The 23716-nt window shown below is 41.7% G+C and overlaps 1 protein-coding gene across 7 annotated transcripts in view; it reads left to right on the forward strand.

Moving 5' to 3' along the window:
- The first annotated feature begins 6070 nt into the window (after positions 1-6070).
- dmxl2 (Dmx-like 2) overlaps positions 6071-23716 on the forward strand; it is a 44308-nt gene continuing 26662 nt past the window's right edge. For 3 of the 7 annotated variants that reach the window (XM_033632357.2, XM_078174368.1, XM_078174374.1), the window contains exons 1-18: positions 6202-6438; positions 14676-14801; positions 15090-15161; positions 15283-15361; positions 15576-15720; positions 16637-16703; positions 16816-16988; positions 18159-18339; positions 18465-18645; positions 19089-19307; positions 19405-19676; positions 20632-20901; positions 21154-21383; positions 21535-21740; positions 22357-22478; positions 23047-23136; positions 23268-23376; positions 23481-23600. In XM_033632357.2, coding sequence (XP_033488248.1) covers positions 6352-6438; positions 14676-14801; positions 15090-15161; positions 15283-15361; positions 15576-15720; positions 16637-16703; positions 16816-16988; positions 18159-18339; positions 18465-18645; positions 19089-19307; positions 19405-19676; positions 20632-20901; positions 21154-21383; positions 21535-21740; positions 22357-22478; positions 23047-23136; positions 23268-23376; positions 23481-23600 — 2749 coding nt within the window. In that variant the 5' untranslated portion in view covers positions 6202-6351. Of the gene's footprint in view, positions 6439-14675; positions 14802-15089; positions 15162-15282; positions 15362-15575; positions 15721-16636; positions 16704-16815; positions 16989-18158; positions 18340-18464; positions 18646-19088; positions 19308-19404; positions 19677-20631; positions 20902-21153; positions 21384-21534; positions 21741-22356; positions 22479-23046; positions 23137-23267; positions 23377-23480; positions 23601-23716 lie in introns of all 7 variants that reach the window. The other 4 variants (XM_033632391.2, XM_078174373.1, XM_078174362.1 and 1 more) reach the window with 3 other exon arrangements.

Consider the following 23716-nt stretch of genomic DNA (forward strand, 5'->3'; position numbering starts at 1 on the left):
GCTTCAGGAGCACCGCACTGTAGCTAACCCTGGGCTATGACTCCTCTGCAATGCATGTGTGTGGTGTGTGTGAAAGGAGGAGTGTGTGAAGAGATACCTTTCAACAGCCTTGTGTTGATAGACAAATAAAGAGATATTATTATTATTATTATAACTGCATAAATGTTCTTCTGTTGGCCTCATATTCAATTCATAATATTGAAAACCACATTTATAGTTCAGGCAGGACATGATGTCAAGCTCAGCTCACATCCCAGCTACATCAGCTGATCTCAAGCAACAGCTGATTGATGGAAGGGAGTCAGCTGATAGATCACATGATTCCTTTCTATGCAACCAATTGGCAGATCTCATTCTGGGCACCCTATTTAAACTGCTCTGGCCTGCCTAGCGTTGCTGTTTCCTCTGCAAGCCACTCCACTCCAGTTCCTCCGTTTCGTGTTGTGTCTGACTTGTTAATGTCATTTCTGTTTGTCAGTTTTGCTGCTCTGTTCTGTTCCCGGGGGGTCTTTGTCGCTGCTCTCCCTGCCTTAAGCTTTCCATGTAGGCGCATGGATGGGCAGATAGGTGTGCTCTCTCTGCCTTACCTCCTCCATGTATGCATGTGGAAAAGGCTTTCTGCGTAGGTTCGAGGAAAGGCAGAGGGGCCCCAGAACAGAGCCATATCGCCTAATATAACACTGCAAAATGGAAATAAAGTTTTCTTTGATTAAAGTGTTCCTGAATGAAATATGGTTTTGTTGGGGATCCTTGATTTGCAAACAGAGCAGCCCATATTATTATGGCATTGAATCAAATGTAGCAGACTTGCAGCTAAATATTAATTTTGTGAACTTAACTTCAGAATAGTATAAAAAGGGTTTTGAGCTGGTTATTTCAAATTCCTACCCCTATGTTATGGACATTAAAAATAGTAACATAAGACAGTTTTGCCTGTTTCTGCGTGGCAGGACTGAAAATCTGTTCTAACATTTGTTGTGTCATAGTTTCAAAATGATGAAGACAGTTGGAGAACAGCTACACAAAATAGGATGTAGGCTCTGCAGGATTGTTATTATTATTATTCATTTCCTAAATGATGTGCAAATCTTAAGGGCATTGTATTATCTCAAATGCTTGGAAAAAATAGGACAGATGCCTGCCACATATAGCTGGGGGAAAAAAACTCCACTGGGAAGCGTGCCCCCAGACCCCCCCTCAGTTTGGGCTGGCTCCCATCCTGCTGTTCACTCTGCAGTGATCTCAGCACTCTTGGCCGCTTGCACAGTACCTCTGGTACTTAGGAGATGAATCCCCTGTTTCTTAATAATCTAAAGTGGATGTCCTCCATCATGTCAAGAATAATCACGTGCATGCATGAATAAGCTTCCTTGGAATCTGCCAGAATGTGTTGAATCTACATGAACCTGCCCACCAATTTTTTTTTTTGTCCAGGCTGATGAAAGAGGTGAGGAGCACAAACTACCCTAAAAACATTTGAGATACATTAGCTAGATTATTTTTTCAGCCAGAGAAGAGGTGCTTTAAGGTAAAGACTTTAGCTGGGGGAGATGCACTCACAGTCTTAGTCACAGGCCCTCACGGCAGTCTGGCCTTCAAAATTATTCAAAGCCAAAAGGAGCTGAAAGACGCAGATTTCTAACAAGATTTCAGTGAATTTCAATTTGCTGGATGGTTATCTGGGTTACATAAGGCCATATAGTCATCCAGGGAGTTTGCTGCTGATTTACAATGGCTTACAAAGGGCAAGATGCACAGTCTAAACACTATACTGGTCTTTAAGTGATTCTGTGATCATAATGCCGACTTTATGAGTAGAGAACATCTGTAAAGTCTGACACTCGCCATTCAAAATATGGCCGTCACCAAATGCTAAATGGACAAAGTATTACACATGCCACAGGATGAGTGTGCCCCACTATTGTTGTTGACACTGTTTATGTGTATGTGTCACATTCTCTCTGGGCTACTGCCTTGCTATTTTCTGTCCTGTTGTCCTGTGTGTCATGGTGGCTGGCAGGCAGGCCCTGCATGATGATGTCAGTGTGGCTTAAATAACTAGGCCAATGCCATGATGGTTGGTTGTGTATCACCACTATGGATCCCTGTCAGTCCTCTCATCAGTTATATAGAAACAAAGGAGGAGAGGGAGTGACAATAGATGTGTAAGAGGGGATACAAAGGTGGAAGTGGATAAACAGTATGCTAATTTGATCCATTAAATTTCAGATGAACGATGGATGATAAGGAGATGAGAGTTTCAGCTACAGTGAACCTCAGCAAGATCTAACCCACCCATGCTCTACTCTCTGTAAAACAGCTGTGGACATCATTGTCACAGCATTTCAAATCTTATGTTGTAGGCTTATGTTGTTCCCAGAGCCCACAGTGACACCTTCAAATTGCTTGTTTTGTTTGACTATTAGTCCATAACCTAAAGATATTTAATATAATATAATGTAAGACAAGGTAAAGCAGCAAATCCTGAAATAAGGAGAAGACCACAAACACATGCAAAACAACTGCAAAGAGACACAAAACCACAAAAAGATGTACTGTATAATGATTACAAAGAGATGTAAAACAACAGAAAAGGAGGCAGTATCACCACAAAGTCTATGTGTCTCGCTCGTATGCAGGGAAGGTTGAATTTTGATGTGAACACTGACGGCATCTGTAAGAAGGCAAAGCATCACCCATTCCTTTTAAGGAAGCTGACGAGTTCTGATGTAGATAGGACAATCATGAAAGCGTTCTATTTTGCTTTTATCTAGTACGTTCTTTCTGTTAACGTTGTCTGTTGGTTTGCTAATTTGAGCCTTAAAAACAAGAATGAGTTGGAAAAGTTGTGCTGCAAGATCACTGGTGTTACTTTTAATAACCTACAGCATCTGTATGAAGAAAGAGTCACCTCTAAAGCTCGGTCAGTTGTCTCAACATCCATGTTGAGTTTCAGATGTTCCATCAGGGTGGAGGATTCAACTCCCTAAATGCAGCACAAAGCGTTACAGATCGTCCTTTGTCCCGTCTGCTATCGCTTATCTTAACCAGCAGTTTGCTTGTTTGTTTATTAAGATCCCCATTAGCTTTGGCATTGCAGCAGCTATTCTTCCTGGGCTCTCTCATACATTCACACTACACAACACAACACAACACAACACAACACAATAAATAACACATCATAATGCACATCCACTGTAAAAGAAACACTAACAGTTGACAGCTCGGACTGAATCCATCATAATCTAACACATAAATACCATCATTTAACATACAATAGAAAAAAATGCCCAAAACATTTACACACCAAAGAATACTAGTAAGTAGTACAGTTTATTTTCCAGCAATGCTTTCTTAGCATTTTTTTTTTTAAACAACATATATCATTTTGTTGTATGATATGATTTGGAAGTGACTTCCATTCTTGCATCACTTGGTATATTATTGTATGTTCGACTGATGTAGTTTTGAATTTTGATAAAGTAAAACAACCTCCAACAGCGTGCCTTGTTAAATAACTGTGTGTATCTGTAGTAACTGACAGTTAAGTGACCCTTAATGTCCATGATTTACCCCTGACAGTGTGTGATACTGGATACTGTGTATTAGGTATGTACTGTTCGTACTATTTGTTTATTTTACTTTCTATCTCTCAAATTGCCCCTCAGGGACATCAAAGCTTTACTTTATCTTAGGTGGAGGGGCCTTTTGTGCATCCGTACCCAGGGGCCTATTGCCTCATAATCAGCCCGTGGATGTAAAGATGCAAACCAGTTCATAATGTGATCTCCATGTAGGTTGGAAATAGCTGTAATTTCACATGCATCATAAACACAACAATTTCATGTGTGTACCCAGAGGTGTCGCCCACTTGTGATAAATGCCAACCTTCTGTGGCAACACTTCTACACAGCTTTACTTTATGTCCATAGGTTCAATCTTTTTGGATTGATATCTGTGGCATTATGTCTGAGGTCATGATACACACTATGATCAAGCCAGAGCTTTGAATATCTGAGACTTTCAGAAAGCTAAACGCGACACAGCAGTGTTTTCTCTGTTATTGCCTCATAACGGCAAAGTAACTAATTCTCATTTTATGGAAGAGCACAACTGTCCCTATACCTTTAAGATGTGGCTAGAGGGTTTAACTAACACACTCCGTTTAGAAAGGATAAGATGTGCCCTGAAAGACAGGCTCCTACAATTCAGTAAAACCTGGAAAACCCTCATATCATATCTTGCAGTCACAAATCTAGCACAACAGTTCAAACCATAACACGCACTGAACAACAAGTGACTGATGAGTGATGGGTCTCTGCGGGTGGAGGGAGCTGGGAGGAGTGGAGAAGTGGTGTTGGTATGGAAGGGTTGGCCTGTGGTTTTACCTTTGTGCCTGTTACAACATTTGGATATCATGCACAACTGTAATGTTCAGAAAAATTAGCTTTAAATGTAGATTTTTGATTTGATTCGATTTGTTTATTTGCCACATCATCTTAAACAGCTTCAAGATCACACAAAACACATATACGCTGCTCTTCAGGGATACCTTTATACCTGCCTACTTCAATTGCCAGATCTTAACTGTGCACACAGGGAACTCTGACCCCTCCTTAAGTTTAACATTAAATACGGTTTTGTGCAGTAATCTTCTTCAACATAATTGTTTCTTATGGATGGGGGTGAAGTAGTTTTTTGTTTGTGTATTTATATTACACTGCAAATTACTACTGAAAATGTAACTTAAAAAGAGAAAAGAAAAAATACTGTAGAGACATTTTTTGACCAGGGGTAAGTGTGTGCTTGATCTCATTTGCAGATGTGGACCATACTGTATGTGGAAACCATTTGGTCAATTTAAAAAAAAAAAAATTCATGTAAGATTAGATAAGACTGACTTTATTGCCCCAAAGGAAATTTGTCTTGGATACATGCGGTACCTGGTGTTAAAAGATAGAAAACAGTTATACATACAGTTCCTACATCTATACGGTCCATACACAGAGCTGTAGCTATTCACAGTCACACACACTCAGTACCTACAGTACATGTACAGACTGCCATCAGCTAACAAACTGCATGCTGCCCATTGCACCACATATCTGTTTTACATAGTAATCATAAAGATGACATGGTTATGTTAAAAAAAAGTAAATATACGCCATGGTTATATACACACACATACATACAAATGTACATAGATACACACATACATAGGCTACATACTTACATACCTACACATAGCACACATATGGTTAAGATAGTTAGCTGAATGGTCTGTTAATGTATGTAATAATGTTCGTAGTTTGATATGATAACAAATTTGACAACAGTAATAAGCTAGGACACTGTTAATTAGTAACTTAAGTACTCCTCTGAAGACTTTGAGACTTTATTGTCATCTCATTTGAGGACATTGGCACTTGATTATCATTAACAGTGTTAAGTTTTTTATACTTATTGGGTCCTACTGGTCCCAAATAGCTAGGAGAAATTAAAAATGCATATTAATAAACAAAAGTCTAAGGAGGATATAAGGGATATAAGACAATAATACAGCTCCATACATTAGTAACTCTTACAGTAAGGCTGCTCCCTAATGCATTTTAGCGTTTTTTGTTTTTTTTTAATGTCTGCAGTTTTCTTCTATTCTCAGTCAGTAACTTATTTCCGGTCACAGACAAATTTACTGCCCTATCAGTTTTGGTTTTACCCCAGATCCTACGTTTATGATCAATGAACTCAAATCGCCGACAGAGGGGTGCTCTACTAACTGGCGCGCCGTAGACATAGAAAAGCAATACTAGATCAGCTATACAGTGCACCAGAAGGAAGCATGGTTGATCATTAGAATGCGTTTTTAGGTAGTTTTAAAGAATGGATACGACAGCGTAGTTACGTGTGTTTTTAGTTGAGAAATATGGCCTGAGTGAGAGTTGAGTGAGGTTCAGTAGTAGGTGTTCCCACTCTAGATGTCATATTTCTATGGCCATTCAGTCGTGCCTGGACAACGTCGGGAACGCGCATGTCAGGTTCGCTGCAGAGATCCCACTGCCTCTGCTCTCACGATTAATCGTAGGGATGGTGTTGACAGCGAGAGGCGACGGGCGGCCCGTTGTACATGTTTGAATAGCTGACAGGGCCAGTTGAAGATACATTCACACGGGTCGAACACCAATTCACCGCAACCTTTTCCCTCTGTGCTGGAAGACGACGCTGCCGGGCCGAGGACAACGTTAACGCTACTGATGGAATTCCCAGTCGTTGCTAGATGGAGAAACCTAAAGGGTGGACTCGCTATTAATAATTAAAAAAAGCCCCACCATCTGCTGCTAAAATATAAGGAAAATGCATCTGCATCAGGTGCTGACGGGAGCTGTAAACCCTGGAGACTGCTGCTATTCGGTGGGAAGCGTGAATGACATTCCGTTCACGGTGAGGTTTTATTTTGATATTATGTGCTCGAGATGACACCCGTTGAAGCTAACGGCTGACTAGCTAGCTGGGTAGTTAGCTAGCTATCGTTCTATTGGCTGTAAACGAGGCTGGCTAGCGAGCTAAAGCGCTGGCTAGCCGGGCAGCGGTGTGCTAGCCACACTGCCGCACCGAGGGATTCACAAACAGTGAGTCGAGACTGCTCGGGGCATCCTTATCACAAACCCTCTGTCGTTTACCTTGACAGTCACTCCCGACATTGACAAGCTAACATCCTCGAGTAGGTGCTCAACGGTAATGTCAGCATCTGTCCTTTTAGGGGAGCGTTGTATTATTTATCGCTCCGAGATAGATAACGCTAGCCACTCAAATGACCTTTAGCTGCATCTCGTTACATTAGAATTACAGCCAGGGAATCCCTTTGCGCAGCCATAACATTATTGGCAAATATTTGCAATGGGACACGCTCTGGTGAAATTTTCGCAGTGCACATTTCAGGTGGATATGGGCGGATAATATTGCGCACCGCCACGGGATAAAATGCTGTGTTTAGTTTGGATGCAGGACTAGCTAAGCTCGCTACCATTTGGCGTTAAATCCTCCTCACGGATCATTAGCTCGCTGTCATCCTAGCATCAGCTGCGCCAGCCATGACGTAGAGAGCCATATATGGATACATGAGCTAGAGGGCTGGATGGCTGTGTTTTGGTGCTGGATATGACATATTCAAAAACGTGGTGTCATCTGTCATCATTTTGAGGAATATAATACACTTAGATTTGCTCAAATCATGCCATCTAGTCTTTTGCACATATGCTGATCAAATACTATACCTTGAGCCAAATCATGTGCCTGTTATTCATTCACCTCTTTGGGCTATATACTCTCTGTCTGTCTGAGGTCTGGCAACTTCCCAACATTTCTCTTTGTGCCTCAAGTTGACAGGACTGAGAGGTTCTGTCATTATTCCATTAAATGCAATGAGACATGGGAAGAACCTGTGTGCTGATATTAGAGCCTCTGTTGTGGTGGCAAGTAGGACAAGCTGCACAATAGTTCATACCCCCAACAAATGTTGTCTCTTTTTCCTTAAAAATAGATTGCTTGAAGGAAAAACTCAAGAGCGCAGTAGAAAGCATAACTGCATCCTGAGTCAGCTCTTGTATTGCGAGCAGAACATGACTGATGGTGACGTTATTGATAGCTGCATGATCTTCCATCACATCTAATATGGCAAACCCCTCAAAAGCCATATATACATATGACATAGTTACATTCTCTAGGATAGTATTTACCCGAAGCTTTAAAAGTTTGCAAGGTGAGAAAATGTGCTTGCACTTTCTCATTACATAACAGAAACCAGACAGGAGAGTCTTTCAGTTAAAGATTGGTTCCAGATGGAAACAGTTATGTCATGAGTTTTGCTGTGTTGATGACCACATAGGTTGTCGCCGCCCTGCCAATCACAAGGACCTGATTCGTAAACATTTTATGACCCTAGTTCACACCAAAAGTAATGTGAATGCATTAGTTAATTTCTGCCAATGCAGGCTCACAGTAAATTCTTGAGCAGCTCTGTTTCATGCCACCATTCCCTCATGCTGAGAACACTGTGAGTCTGTCTAATGGCTGCCAAATCTGGGCTTGGTCTGTTCCTGCTGCCTATTAGCAAAATGGTGTTTTGTTTTGTAGATGTTGTTGTTACATTTTTACCTTTTTTTTTTTTTTTTTTTATAGATATACAGACACCCTCACCTCACTCATGTCTGATTCCATCGGTTCCCTAGATTATAGCGCAGTAATTCATTGCTCTGTTCATTTCTGTCCCCCCTCTCCCCTTACACTGACCCCAGATCAAGGCTATTTGAATGTAAACAGGCGAGCTGAGTACCTCGGGTCATATCTGCTCAACAGCATAGGACAGAGTAGGTTGTGAAGCAAAACCCTTGCACGTTGCCACAGGGCCACAGTTTCTATGCCTGGTGTTTTCTTTCTGTGTCTGAGAGGGTATTTGAAGAACACTAGACATCATGTCCAATGCAGTTACACTCACGCTGACCCCCAGGGCTCATAGGCCAGACCCTGACATACTCACATACACACACGCACACCTAACTTACAGCAGCCATGAATGCATCAGTTCAAATGAGTGAGCATGAAGCTAGAGCCTCATTGAATATAGAATCATTCTCTCTCCATGCTATTGGTTTTGGCCTCTGAATGTTGCATGCTTCGCTCTTGACACATTGACAGAAAGTGAAAGACGTATAATTAAATGGAGTTTGAATGATGCACAGTAAAACGAAGGTGCCCTGTTGTTGCTGGTCCGGTGGGCCAATAGATGGTGGTGGATAAAGTCTTTTGTTGAGATCTCACTGTAGTTACAAGGATGGATAAGAAGGAACAAGATGGCGAGAAGTAAGAAGAGATGCGCTCATTATTTAGACAAAAGAAAATGGCATTCTTTATCACCATGAAAACATAATGTCGGTTGATTTTCACTAATTCACTAATTCCCATTACACAAATTGCTGCGTCATATTTTTATTCTAAATGGTTCAAGTCTATTGAATGACAAATACGACAGAACAACTGTTTGTCTTTTTGTGTATTCACTGTGATTTGTGTCTGTTGTTTACATTACAAGTTAAACCCCGAGGACTAGTTGATAACGTGCTTTTAAGAGGCTGTAAAAATCAGAGTTTTAAAGACTATTTTTAATGTCTCTTACAATGCTTTTTGATCTGTGGTTGATTTTGTAAATGTACAGACAAACGGCCCAGTGGGTTTGATATGCAGAGCTGCAGATGTGTGATCCTCTAAAGATAGAAGACTTGTGTAAACTTCAAAGCACAGGGAGAGAGTACACGCCCCCACCGAGGCTCCATATTCCTCTAATTTTTGTTATTTTGATAATGGAGAATATTTATCCTGCATCTGGATCTTAGACTATATCAGAATACAGATATGGTTACATAATCTAAGACAGTGACGTCAACAGGCTGAAGGCAGATGGGATTTCCTGAGATTACTTATATCCTGTCTGGAAATATTCAGGTTTCTGTGTATTGTGCAAATATGAAATTTGCATTTGTGTTTCAGACTCATGACCTATGGCCTTTCAAATTAAATATGTGACTGTAGTGATATATATTGTAATGGCAGAATGCTCCAGAATTTTGTTGGAAAGCTACAGGCAGATATTGTGCATGTCTTCAAAATTCGCTTGCAGTTGCTCAGTGCATTCAGGTACGGAGTGATGGCATTTTATGTCAAATTGGCCATGAATACAAGATTTTGGACACCATTTACAGAGCAGTGTTGTAAACATGAATGACTAACCTTTTCCAAGTTCATCATTTAAGTGCCTGAATTCAGAATAACAGGAAAATCTGACAGAAATGGGAGCGGCAGACACCAAACTGAGGAATTAAGGGGAAGAAAAGTTGCTTCTGTGTCTTACAATTTAATATTTATAAGCCAAAAAGTAATGTGCATTATAGATGATGACATGGTGAAGATGTTGCTCCAAATCCAAGCTTAAAACAGTCCCTTAGCCTGAGGTGTAAATGTCCAACAAACTACTTTAAAATCTGTTCCTGTAGTTTTTGATAAGCTGCTGACCAGGGGTAGACAAACAAAAGAGCATTATCACCCTTGCCTGTGTTTCCAGATCCATTAAGTGGCTGCACATTTAGCCAGCTGGATACATTGATTAAGTAAGATATGTTATGACCAACAGGCAGAATGGAGACGGATCGAAGCTGGACCTGGTGTAGTTTGGCTTTTAATGCCCACTGCTTGACTGCAGTCATACTGCAGAGAAAACAAGGCTCATATGATCCGACCATAGACAGTGGGATCAAAGTACAGGTCTGTGCTTTAGCCTGGGATAATGCCTTAAAGTAAGAGACACCAGGCTACTACGGGCCAGAACTGATCATTTTATGTTTTTTCTTTTTTTTAAATATTTGCAGCTGTAGCTTTGAGGACAGCTCAAAGCCAGCTTGCTAGCACAAACATGAAAATGGTACACACGGTAGCAGCTGGGGTTTTGGAGCATGCTTGCATGATTGCGTAAGGCACTGGAATGAGGGGCATTAGGTGGAAAGACAGAAGTAATCTCTGACTCTTCCTCTTATCTACTTTCATTTTTACAGCGCACGACCTCATTTACCCATTTCTTCTCAAATACATTAACCTAACAGTGGTTGTCAAATACTGACAACCTTGGGTTGGTAGTCGCACTGAACCACCAACCCAAAGCACTGGTATCTGATGACCTGGGAAATGAGACTCAACAATCAAGTATTCATCTCTAGAATTACATACAGCACCTCTAAGATGCTCCTTACTAGCAAGATGTGAATTGATTTCTGTAGATCTTATCAGTGAACATAGCATGTGGATGACCATGCTGTCTTCTAACAGACTAGAAATAGACTTCACTGACTGATCTTAAAGCATGATACAGGGGTTTCCCAGAGTTGGGCCAAAGAAACCAGCCCAGATCTGTGAGTCAGTGAGAGATGTTTTTGTTACATCAGACAGCAAAAGAGACCATGACATATTGATAGCCTTTTTCTCACCTACTATATCTCTGGCTAACTTGAAAGTGCAGTACTGGGATGTCTGAAAACCCCTGAACAGCTCCATAGTGTGCTCCCAGAAGGGCCAGGTAAAAAGCAATTCAACCAAAAAGGTCACATGACTCCACTCGACAGTAGTAAAATGAATATTGTTCACTTGCAGTTGTTTCCACCAGAGATGCAACTGCTTTGTGAGTGTTAATGTGTTATACAGAGGTAATATTTACACAAAGGCAGCAGCGTTCTTGATGTAAGCAGCTTACATGACTGACAGGAAGGAAACCTTGCTGCTTCAGGGTTGTACTCATTAAGTCAGCAGATTTGTGAGCTACACATTCCTGGGTGTGGATCCAAGTACATTCATAGACAGAATCAGTGTGCTCTAAATGCTGCCCATTGCTGAATTAAATAAATATCCTGGCTGCTGGCAAAACTTTTAATTAAGTAGAATGGGCTTTCAGCAGGTCTTCATTCCTCTATTGTATTTGTTGAAGGGCTGCCTTTGATTGGAATTAATTCTTTGTTGACTAATAGTTGTAAGGTTTCAAATCTCTGTCTCCTTAATAGTTTCACCCCTCAGCAGGAAAACACTGTCATACAGAGAGATCACTTCAAATCTAGTGTTTAATAAAGACCAAAGCAAACCATTATTTTGCTGCTACAGATGGGAGATGTAATTTTCTAGTAATGACTGTTGAGTATCTCACTCCCTATTAGAAGACCCCAAAACAAACATAAAAGCAACTGATCTAGAAACTGACTGAAAATTTCTTAGCTGATGAAGACACTAATGACATTTTTTTGCCCTGGTTGTTTGTGCTGTTATGCTGAAAACACACCAAGCAGCGGCGAAGCACAGCTCACCAATAATTCCATTTTTCTGCGGCAGAGAGGCGTGTGTATGTGTTTCAGGCGGGAAAAAACATTTGTAACATAGGCTAACATGTTACAGGAGGCACCGGACTTTGTGTACTGATTCTCTGGCTGTAATCCGCAGCTAAAAGTTAAACTATCCTCCACTTTTAGTTTGGCAGCAAGTTGCAGCAGCATCAAATGGCTGCAGCTTTCCATAGATATTCCATGGCAGCTTGCGGCAGGCCGCGCTTTGCCACTCCATTGTTAAATCTTCCATCTAGGCTATTTATTATGTTGTGTCAGTGTTCCATGATGCTTTAAAGTATTATGCTTCTACTACTGATGAATCATCTTTGTATTGCTCTCCATCGGTACCTTGTTGTTCTGTGTGCAGGTAGATTTGTGGATGTTGAAAGAAATGCAGGACACACACAAGCCCAAACCAACAGAACAAAGCGTAGATGATAGGTCATTCTGTTTGAGGCAGATACATACTCATGATTACAGTACCAGCCTGGCTCAAGGTCCTACCAGCTCCAAATTAGCTCCCTGACAAAGACAGTAGAATGGACTCACACATAGTCTTGCGTGTGTGTGTGTTGGGGTGTGTGTTAGAGGTACAGAGCAGTCCTAGACCGTGCGTGACGGTGACCGCTTTTAATTCCAGCTGTAATGTGTAGGAGCAAATGCCGCAGTAATAGTAAAGCACAGAACACTCCTCCCTTCCTTCTCTTTCTACCTGTTTCACATATAATATCATGGTATGTAAAGTACAATCCTACGTGACAATCTTCACTATAACTTCATCCTCTGCTGTCACTTTATATTATACCTCTGGCTGTAACGTTGTCCCGCTGTGTGACCCAGTGGTTCCCAGCCTCTCCTCCTGTTCTCCTGAATAATGAAAGACACAAGCCGTCATCCTGACTGTACTGTTGCTTCGAGGCCAGCTTGCCTGTCTCCCAGGTGCTGCTGCCATTGCTGCCATTCTACACACAGTTGCCAACTGCCAGCGAACACCATTGTATCATCTTACTTTACTGCCCATAATCCAAATGCAGGTTTGCCTGTTAAGCGTGGGTAATCAGCATGTACTGTGTGTGTCTGCTTATTGCACATGAGTAGGTGTTACTTTTTTTTTCATGCAGTTGATCTGTAAAACAGCACCTAATGATAGTTTTACTGTAATGTTGTGCGGTTTTTGTGATAGTTTTATCACCACTACCTGTCAGTGATATGGTGGTGGTTTAAGATAACTGCCAGAAAATCAAATATTATGAAATGTTTGACCAAATACCATGATATTGATTTTGCAACAATATTGTAAGGTTGATGATTGGTGCTCTAACGACATATTTACACAATGAACAATGTGATTTTTGATAAATAATCATCAGTAATGTGGATATAAGGACTTAGTAAGCTAGAAGAGTGATATCATTTGAACAGTCAGCACATTACGTTACTTTGTTGTATTGCAGCCTTTAAGACAGGGAAAAGACAATACTTATGATATCCAAAATCTAAGACAATATCTAGTCTCTTATTACGATATTGATATAATATCGATATATTGCAGAGCCAGGGTCCGACATTAACTCTTTGACTCACCGGCCAAGGGAACTGGTAGACGAAAAATCCATTGGTCAAGCTTAGTTTTTTGCTGGTCAAAATAATATATTGTTTTCTTGTAGGGGTGGGAATCACTAGAGGATCTATGATACGATATTATTTACGATACGATTTTAAATGTGTTGCAATATGCTGAGCATTGCGGTAAAATATATTGGGATTTATTACTTTTTTTCAACTGTAAATTATGTTGCCAAAGGAACACTTTTTTATCTAGTAAGATAAAAAAGTTTTCAGTCTGTTCATCTCACGTCAGCCTTTTTTTGCAGCAGCAGCAGCAGTAAAATGTATCTAGTGGACAAAAAAAACAATTGATTATATTATATTAGCAGGCTGCCTAAAGTTAAATTTGTTTTTGGAATATTAATAATTTATATAATGAAAATATTGCAATACTGTGCTGTAACGATTTTTTCCTCTACTTGTACTTTTTGTAAGATGTATATTTGTTTCAGTCCATTTCATTGTGATAATAACACATTATGTTGAATCTGTTTTTTTAAAAAAAAAAGGCCTGAGCAAAATTCACAGCAGTGATGCAGCGTACATGTCGAGTGCTTTTTATTGTGAAAGCTAATAACAGAAGGAGTGAAGCTTTAATGCACTATAGTTAAAAGTGTGGGAGGCAACAAAGAGTTTGCCGTCTTGGTGAAGATAACAGAGCCTTCGTGTTACTATTTTATCACCTTCATAAAAATGGGTGCAGGGTGCAGTGGTGGCAGCAGACAGGTGGAAAGTGATACTTTCGCAGATCAGCTGATGTCTTGCACAGTTAACAGTGCTGCAACAGTAGGAGTGCTTGGTCAGTTTCATGGCACAATGCATGTAAAAACACATCTGTAGTGTGTGTGTGTGTGTGCCATACTCCAACACAGACAGGGGAGGAGCAGCAGAACACAGCACACATTAACTGTAAAGACTCTCAGCATAGTTTTATATTATATGACTATTTTGGTACAAACATGTACCAGACAGTGTGGCAAGATTTACTCACCAAATTGAAAAATCTACCCACATTTGGTGCTTGGCGAGTGTTAATTTCCAACCCTGTGCCCAGCCCTAAGTGATGTTTACCATTTTAAGTTTCAGCAGTTCATTTTCATTTATTCACTGCGGCTTGCTCTGATTTAGTTCTTCTTCCTGTGCCCATTCCTCTTTCAGGCTTACGGCTCAGGTTGTGATGTAGTGATCTTGGCCAGCGACTTCGACTGTGTGCAGATTATCCCGGGAGCTCAGAATGGAAACATACAGGTGGGCTGTGTGGAGTGCTCCCACCAGCTTGGCAGGGTAAGTGTTGACTGCACACTGAGACACGCTCCCACTCGCAGTTTTTCCGTGCAGCCAGAAGACATTATGAATTACGCTGAGCAAAAAAGAAATACATTTAGCCCTGCGTTTGCCCCTGTCTTGTACTGCCCGTGCTCTCCTCTCCTCTCCTCTCCTCTCCTCTCCTCTCCTCGCTATCCTGCTCTCCCGCACCACTCCCCACCTTCCCCTCTCCTGTGGGAATGGCTTTGCAGAAGCACTGATGGGGTGAGTAATGTTGTGATGATGAACACAGCTCTTTATTTTTAGATTGCTGCGTCCTACGGAAACACAGTCTGCATCTTTGAACCTCTTTCTACCAACCCAAACAAACGCCACAAGGTGAGCAGGAATGTCTGTATTTGAGACATATACATAGTAGTTTGAATCAATACCTTGTGAGCTTAGTCACACTCGTGTGCCAATAACATTGCATGGTGTGTCACTCTCCTATCACTAACAGCAGCTTAACTATCAGTGGCAAAAGACAGGACAGTTCTTCCTTGATGCCATCACCTACAACCTGGCCTGGGACCCACAAGGTACGCCGATGCTTTCTGTGTTTAACTGATTCACCGACTGTCTGACTAAATTAATCCACACTACGCGCAGCTCCTATTACAGCCCCCTGCGGTTTGTCTGGAACGACATGTGCAATCTGCATTATGTAACAGTCACAGTGTGCATGTGGCTCTGTGTATTGTAGTAGTCAGCGCGGGACGAGAGGTGTGTAACACACTGCTTTTGTGTCTGCAGGGAACCGTATCCTAGCAGCAACCGAGCGGCTCCAGCTGTGGGCTCCTCCGCTGACAGATGCCCTGATAGAGGAGGAGGATGGGCAGTTGACTGACGACAAGCCCCACCCTGTCCTCAATGACTGGAACTGTGTCTGGCAGTGCAAGTACGTTTTTTATTTTTTTGGCACATACTGTAAGAGCATCTGATTTGATTGACATGGATTGAAAACGTTATGTACATTAGGTCAATAGCAGAATCAAAATCCAAAGATGATCTGGTGCAGAGCCAAGTGCAGTTACTCAGAGAGTTGCTTTTGAAGAAGATGGTCTTGTAGTGCAGTTGACGAAGCAGATATATATAAATATCCAGACACTGTAGTTGGCTGAGTGTGTCTGAGTGTGTCTATAAATGTCAAGTCAGTAAAAGCTCTGTTCAGGCAGGTTTTGTCACAGGTGATTGTAAATGAAAAAAAATACTTTGCTCATGTTTAAAAATACTCAAAATTGAAGTGGATTTTTCTGAGCACTGGCAGATGAGTCAGATTTTACATGTGTGCACTTTTCTCTTTGTTTAGTTGGAAATAAAAGGGAGGCATAATGTTTTCATCTTTTGCAGTCAGCTGATATCTTCTGTTTTTTTCTGTGATGCAGTAAAGAGTTAGTCCCTGCCCTGTGCAGACAGATATTAATTTTGAGGAATTACATCATTTTCTACTGATAAAAACGTATATACGGTTACTTATTATCCAAATTCATCTGCATTCAGCCTCACATTAAATTTGTATGCACTGTTGTAAGCCACTCTTTTGAGTCTGTGGCCTGTGCTTTAAAAGCTGTGCAAACAGACATACAATGCCATCTTAGTAATTGTCATCTGATGACACATGTGCATGCCCTGGAAAGCCACCAGAACAAGGAAGTGCAAGCTGTGAAATTTCCAGCAATAGCTCATGCACGACGTAACCGAGCACACACACTAACAGCTGACAGAAGAATCACTCGTGTGTTTGTTCCTTAGAAAGTTTCCCATGGAGAAGTGAATATAGCTCATGCCGTTGTTTGTGCTTGTGTGCCTCTCAGGACGGCTGCATCTGTTCACATTGCCAAGTGGTCTCCTGATGGGGAGTACGTTGCAACAGTTGGAAAGGTACATTCACGTAAACATGTTGCAAAACAACAAATGTTAATAAATTGTAATTGTATGGTCTGCGGTGATGTTTTTATATAATCTATATTCGTACGTGTGTTTGCATATGCAGGATGACTGTTTACTCAAGGTGTGGTATCCCACCACGGGCTGGCGCTCTGCAGTGGTGGTCCAGGAACCCTCCGATAAAAAGCCTCTTCCTGTTAACTTCTCCTTTGTATACCTGGCTCATCCTCGCTCGGTCACTGGTATGTCCTGGAGGAAGACCAGCAAGTACATGCCCAAGTAAGAAAGCACACATGATCACACAGTAAGGATGGCCAGTGACATGTTTATTTATTTAATTATTTTTTACATCTCTCTTTTGAATCAAGTGTTAATGAACAGAAGTGTACAATTCTTAACTGTGTATAATGCTAATATTGACTAAATTTTGTGTATCTTGTCTGTTATACATTTCTGTGTTTGTTAGGGTAAATTTGAAGGAATCAAAGTTGCAACAAAAATAATGAAACACTGTCCTGATCACCCATTTTTAATACCTTGCATACATTACTTTTATGGCAAGTTTACAGTGATTTCAGTTTATGTTCTTGTATACAACACTAAAAAAGCTGTATTCATGCAAAGGGCAGATCAGTGGTTCCCAACTGGTCCAGCCATGGGGTCCAGATTTCTCCTTAGTCATTAATTCAATGTCCACACATTTTAATATATTCAGTGTCATACTTGCGTTTGGCCATGTCGTCCAGCTGGTTTGCTGTCTCTGTCAAGTAGCTGCCTGTTAGTCACTCATTCTACAGCAGGAAAGGGCACTTAGGAAATTAACTGTACTTTCAAATAAAGTTTATTTTTACAATCTTGACATGTTTTCAAGTCACTTGTGGTCCATTCAGAATGCACCTGCGACCCACTTTTGGACTGTGACCCACCAGTTGGGAACCACTGGTGTAGACTATGCCTGACTGCAAAGTTTTGTAATTCACCCATGGTTACCACTGTCAGGAGTAGTCAGCCCTCTGTACTCTGGAATGTGACAGAAAGTACTTATAATTTGTGTATTAGGCTTGTCACTAACATTTTCACAGCTGTAAGAATTTTCCCAGAACACCAGCCACCACTGGTGTTACCAAGTTTTGATAAACTTCCCTTAGAACTCTGTCACACACAGCAGACAGGTGGTTATTACATGTAGCTGATGATCACCACAAGTTTCTGTATGACTGGAAAATTTGCACCATTTACACTTATCCGTGTCTGGTCAGCAAATTGAGAATGTTTTTTCAGTGGTGGAAGCAGCCAGTGAGAGGCAGTTCTCTGTTTGGCTGTCCTGCTGAGGGAATCAGTAATTTCATCAGTTTAATGTGGCCTGTCCTTGTATCTCACCTCAGCCTTTCCTTCAAAAAAGTAATTACTGATTGTGTAAAAGTTGCATTCTCCTGTTTTTTTTTCTAGGGGTTCAGTGTGCAATGTGTTGCTGACATCCTGCGAGGATGGTGTGTGTAGGTTGTGGTCAGAGACGCTGCTACCAGAAGACAGCCTGCTCGGAGGACAGATCTCTGAGAACACACAATCCTTCAGCTCCAGCCTGCCAGGACTGGCAGGCAATAAGGACAAGATCCAGCATGCTTTAGAGGTGCACTTACTTACGCAGTCAGAACTAACCAGACATAACTAATTAAAGAAAATACAAAATTCCTGGCGGCAAATTTATATAAACCTGCTCTCTATGTTTTTTTCTCCTGTGTTATTCTTGCTTAGTCAATCCACCATCTGAAGCATCTGCGCCGGGGCCGGCGACGGTCCTCTGCTCTGGTGGCACACAGTGAGCTGCTGCCCTCTCAGCTTGGCACTCAAGACACACACACTCACCGCCACATCGCTCATCATGCCAACGCCCTGTGTCACTTCCATATCTCGGCCAGTATTAACCCCAACACAGGTAGGGTGTCTGTCGGAGTTCGCCTAGCAGCATTTCATATGTAGTTGCACTATTGACCATGTAAGGGTTTCTTTGCAGATTAGTTGATAGTAGAGATCCCCTGAGATGGTCATTTAAAGATTTATTCTATTATACTATCTGATGGTTTGATTTTTTTTTTTGTTGTTTTAAAGCTTAAATTAAAGCTTTGTTCCAAAACATAAGAAAATGGGTATAAAAACAGAATTTGTTTTGCACAAAATGCACGTTGTGCAACACTGAGTGATACAGCACAAATGGCGTCTGTGACTGAAAATAAATGACTCACATTAGTGAGCAACACATTCAGTGCAGCTGTGAATCTAGTTTAAACTTGAGCTATATTTTATTTAGCCTTTTTTCACTACTTGTATCCATACATATATAAAGATCATCATCTTTTTATCTCCCTCTTCCTCTGTCAGATATCCCACCAGTGCTGGCTGACTCTGCAGTGTTCAACCCAGACGATGGCACTGGTGGCGGAGGCTTCGTAGTTCACTGGCTCAACAATAAGGACCTCAGCTTCACCTCCTCCATGGACCTCTTTATGCTGCAGCTGCGCAAGTTTTCTGAACAGCAGCTGGACCAGACTACTGACGACCCCCTGGAACCTGAAGGATCCCCTATGAAATTTGACTTTGGTATGACCCACAGCCAGGCCAACACACATTCCCTAAAACACGCTGGCTTAAAAGCAAAATCAAGTTATAAAAAGCATATTGTTTTCTGTCTATCTAGACCTGGACGAGATGTCTGACAAAGCGTCCTCAGAGCAGGGTGAGGAGGGTGAGCCAGGGGAGCAGGGAAGCACCAAGGCGTCCTCCCCGGGATCCAGCTCTAGCATGCCTCTGCCCTCCATGCTGCTGGAGAGGAAGATGGAGACTCTGATCACAGAGTGGAACAAGAGCCCGGACATGCTGTTCACCATCCACCCTACCGATGGATCTTTCCTGGTTTGGCATGTGAAGTACTTGGACGAATTCAACCAGGGCATCTTCAGACAGGTTCAGGTGAGCAGTAAATCAGACAGGATGTGGGGACAGAAAGTTTTTGCATCCTGCTTGTACTTTTAACAAGCAAGTGAGGAACTTTTTTTTCCAATTTGGTAACTCTTCTGCTTGAAATTCAAAAGGGAATCACTTGCCCATTGACTCGCTCATACACACATAGTGGCAGCGTAGCTGTAGTCAAACTTTTTCTGAAATGTAAGGTGACTCAGCACTCCCCCAGCCTTACATAAGACTCCTAATAATCCTTTTTTCTTCCTCTGACGGAGAGACACTGTGCGCCTCTGTGCATGTAGGCTATTAAACTTTGTTGTGTCATTATTCATGAAACTATTTCCTACAGGTCTGACAATCTTTCCTGAGTGATATTTATATTATATTATGAAGTATAATTTGTATTATTAACATGTAATTTAATCTACTACCTGAATGTTGTGTCCATGTTGTGCTCTTTGCTTTTGAGAAAGAAAAGAGAGCAGATTTGTTGGAGCTTGGAGTTCAGTGAATCTGTGTGTTTTGCCAACCTCAGTCGCACACTGGTGTGTTTAAATAATTTTTCACATTCACACATGCCAATTTTCACTTAACTATGCAGCGAGATGCTCACACTGTGGAGACCAGCTGTCCTTAAGGAGAGAGACGCTGCAACACAAGCAGGCTGAGGAGGACAAAACACAGTAGAACAGAACAGTGAAGAAGCGATCAGCATTTAATCAGTTTTATTTTACTTGATACCGATCCTTTAAAGAAAAAACAGCCATTTCCAAACACTCGCACAACTGATGCAGTATAATCCAAGAGTCATTTATCCAGTCTTATGCTCAGTACTTTCCAAACACATGCATTTATATGTATATATAAACTGCTAATTAGGTCTCTACAGGGCTAAAGGACTTAAGAGAATACTATTGTGCCTGTGGTCCTAATGGGTTTTCTTTCCCTCCATCTCTCCCACCAGGTGTCCTTTTCCTCCCGTATTCCAGTGGCATTTCCTACAGGTGACGCCAACTCACTGAGTAAAAACATCCTGATGTACGCCTGCACTTTGTCCGAGGGTGAGGGTGCCAGCGCAGGGGAGCAGGGGAGGATGGTCCAACATATCTCCCGCTCTGCTTCAGTCTCGGCCGGCCTGGGTTCACCCACACTGGCCTCCTCTCTAATCCCCCGCCCTGGTATCAGTCCTGCTGTCATGATGGTCTCAAAGCATGTTGATGGATCTCTTAACCAGGTAAAAGAGAGCTGAGTGCTGGGGATGCACCATTTATTTCTGCCAGGGTCAGCGCCTATATGTTTTTATAAATGACCACTGTTGATGAAGGTGTTTCCAAAAACTTAATGCATTCCTTAAACCTTACCTCTTAAATTTCACACCAACACCATATTTGCATTCCATAATTACAAATTATTGAACTGTATTGATGTTTGTGTGTGTTCAGCCGTCTCAACCCTCTCTAAATTCTTTGGTTCCCTCTGTCTGCAGTGGGCAGTGACATTTGCTGAGCGCTCTGCCTTCTCTAACGTACTGACCGTATCACATAAGTTCCGGTACTGCGGCCACCGCTTCCATCTGAACGACCAAGCCTGCCACACAGTGCTGCCGCTGCTGCTGACCTCCTCTCACCATAATGCTCTGCTCACCCCTCCCTCAGCCCCTAGCAGTCTGGAGGGAGAGCAGCCTCCTACGTTTCCGCTACCAAAAGGACTTCCCAGGTATAGCACTGTGGGAACGTAGAGAAAGGAAGTAAATAAGAGATAAGGAGAGGAAAGATTAGGCACATGCTTATTGCAGCATGCTGAGACATGCGTTCATCAATGATGGTCTTGTTGCCCTCTGTTTGAAACATGAAACATTTTCTATTAGCAGGAAGCAGCTCCGTAATGCAGCAACAAGGACCTTCCATGACCCAAACGCCATCTACAGTGAGCTGATCTTGTGGAGGGTGGACCACATTGGACCCCTGTCCTGCACCGGAGGGGTCTCAGAACTGGCTCGAATCAACTCTCTGCACACTTCTGCCTTCAGCAACGTTGCTTGGCTACCTACGCTAGTGCCCAGCTCTGTACTTGGTAAACACACCATGCATTTTTAATGTGGAAGTACATTTTAACCCCAGTGATTCTCGTTACGGGTAAATAATTTCCATGAACTTTATGTAAATGTGGAAGTTTCACTTTTGCTGAATCATCTGAACTTCTGCTTTTAGTCATATAGCAGTATGATGTTTACTTTTTGTAAGGGCAAAACTGTGCCAAATGTATGCACAATATACATTCACACCCTTGCTGATAAAGCGCATACCTGCAGTTCTATGCAGTAGTTAATCAAAGCCAGTTTTGCATGTTAGATTTCTATTAAAAAGTTAATTATGCCTTCCTCCCCTCATTATCCCCTTCTGAAATATGAACACATTTTCATGACTGTGCCTCAAAAGCAACAATATACCTATTCCAATTAAGATCCTACCTTGATCTAGTTTCTCTAGATGCTGGCTCTCTGCTGCCCGAAGAAGAAATTCTTTTTAAGTTGTGAGATGTTTATTAATGATATAGGCACATGGCTCAGTATATGAGTATCTTTCAACTTGGTAGAAAAACAACAAAACCTTTTTTTCCTGTATTATACATTAAATACTTTCTTTGGCACTGCAGGACCTACCTATAAACATTGTGTTGTGTCCCTCAGGAACTTACTGTAACAGTGCCAGCGCCTGCTTCGTGGCATCAGATGGTAAAAACCTGCGTCTCTATCAAGCCGTGGTGGATGCCAGAAAACTCCTGGATGAGCTGTCGGACCCTGAAACATCTGTGAGTGGACACACTCATGCGTCACTGCACACAAAACAAATAGTGTTTTCGTTCATTGGGATGTGACCATGGCTGTTTAGAGTTTCTGCTCAGTGATTTTTATATGTTGAGGTCTTCATGTCACACACTATGGGTCTTTAAATTTTCACAAAGAACCAGGAATTGGGTCCAAAGAGGGCTTGTGGGCTGCTATTGGGCATACATCAACCATGAAACAGCACAAATCTGATATAACCACATCTGTCTCAGATATTAAATTCTTAATACAGGCCAGCTTTTCAACATCTGTGTGCTTTTCATTTCCTCTCTACTTTCCATTGCCTTTATTTATAATTGTTACCAAAGCACAAAAGAACAACAGTACTCTGTCTATAGGAAGACAGATGTCAACTTTATTGGGAATATGGCTGTTCTTTATAAAGATGATCTCTTGCTTTATAACAACCAGGAGCCTGCATTACCCTGTACTTCACAAATCATTATGCAATATTCTTTCACTACATTAATGGTTTCAAATGCAGTACACTAAACGGATATTTTACAATTTTTCATGTTTGTCTCTGTTTAGAAACTGGTGGGCGAAGTGTTCAACATCGTCAGCCAGCAGTCCACTGCCAGACCTGGATGCATCATAGAGTTGGACGTCATTACAAATCAGGTTAGCAGCTGCTCTGGTTTTCACACCCACCTCAGATGAGTGATGGACAGAAATTCAGGGCTTTGAAATCCTGAAACCTACTGATCAGTGGACATAGTATCCTTTTTGATGCCATTTCCTTGTGCATTCAGTGTGGCGCCAACACCCAGCTGCTGCACGTCTTCCAAGAGGACTTCATTCTAGGTTACAAGCCTCAGAAAGAATCCGAAGCATACACACCGGCCTTTCCATCAGGCGAAGGTGCAGCACACTGTTGAATTAAAACAATGCATAGATGTGTTTCCTCATACTTGTTCAAACTGGATTGTCAAAAGAGGAAGATAATGTCATTTTATTGTATCCAGATTACCAACCCGCCCCGTTCTCTGAGAAGTTCTTCCTGGTGGTGATAGAAAAAGATCTCAACAGGAACTCTGTCCTGCAGATGTGGCACCTGCACCTCCAGTCTGTGCAGGCCTGTGTTGGTGAGTGTGGGGTACAAACATTTGAACTGGCACAGGTTTTCTGCACATTTATAATCATGGATTTTAAATGTGAAGCCTTCCTTCTTTCATCTACAACAACTTTTTTGGAGGTGTAA

The sequence above is a fragment of the Epinephelus lanceolatus genome, chromosome 2 (genome assembly GCF_041903045.1).
Source record: "Epinephelus lanceolatus isolate andai-2023 chromosome 2, ASM4190304v1, whole genome shotgun sequence".
Taxonomy (NCBI): Eukaryota; Metazoa; Chordata; class Actinopteri; order Perciformes; family Serranidae; genus Epinephelus; species Epinephelus lanceolatus.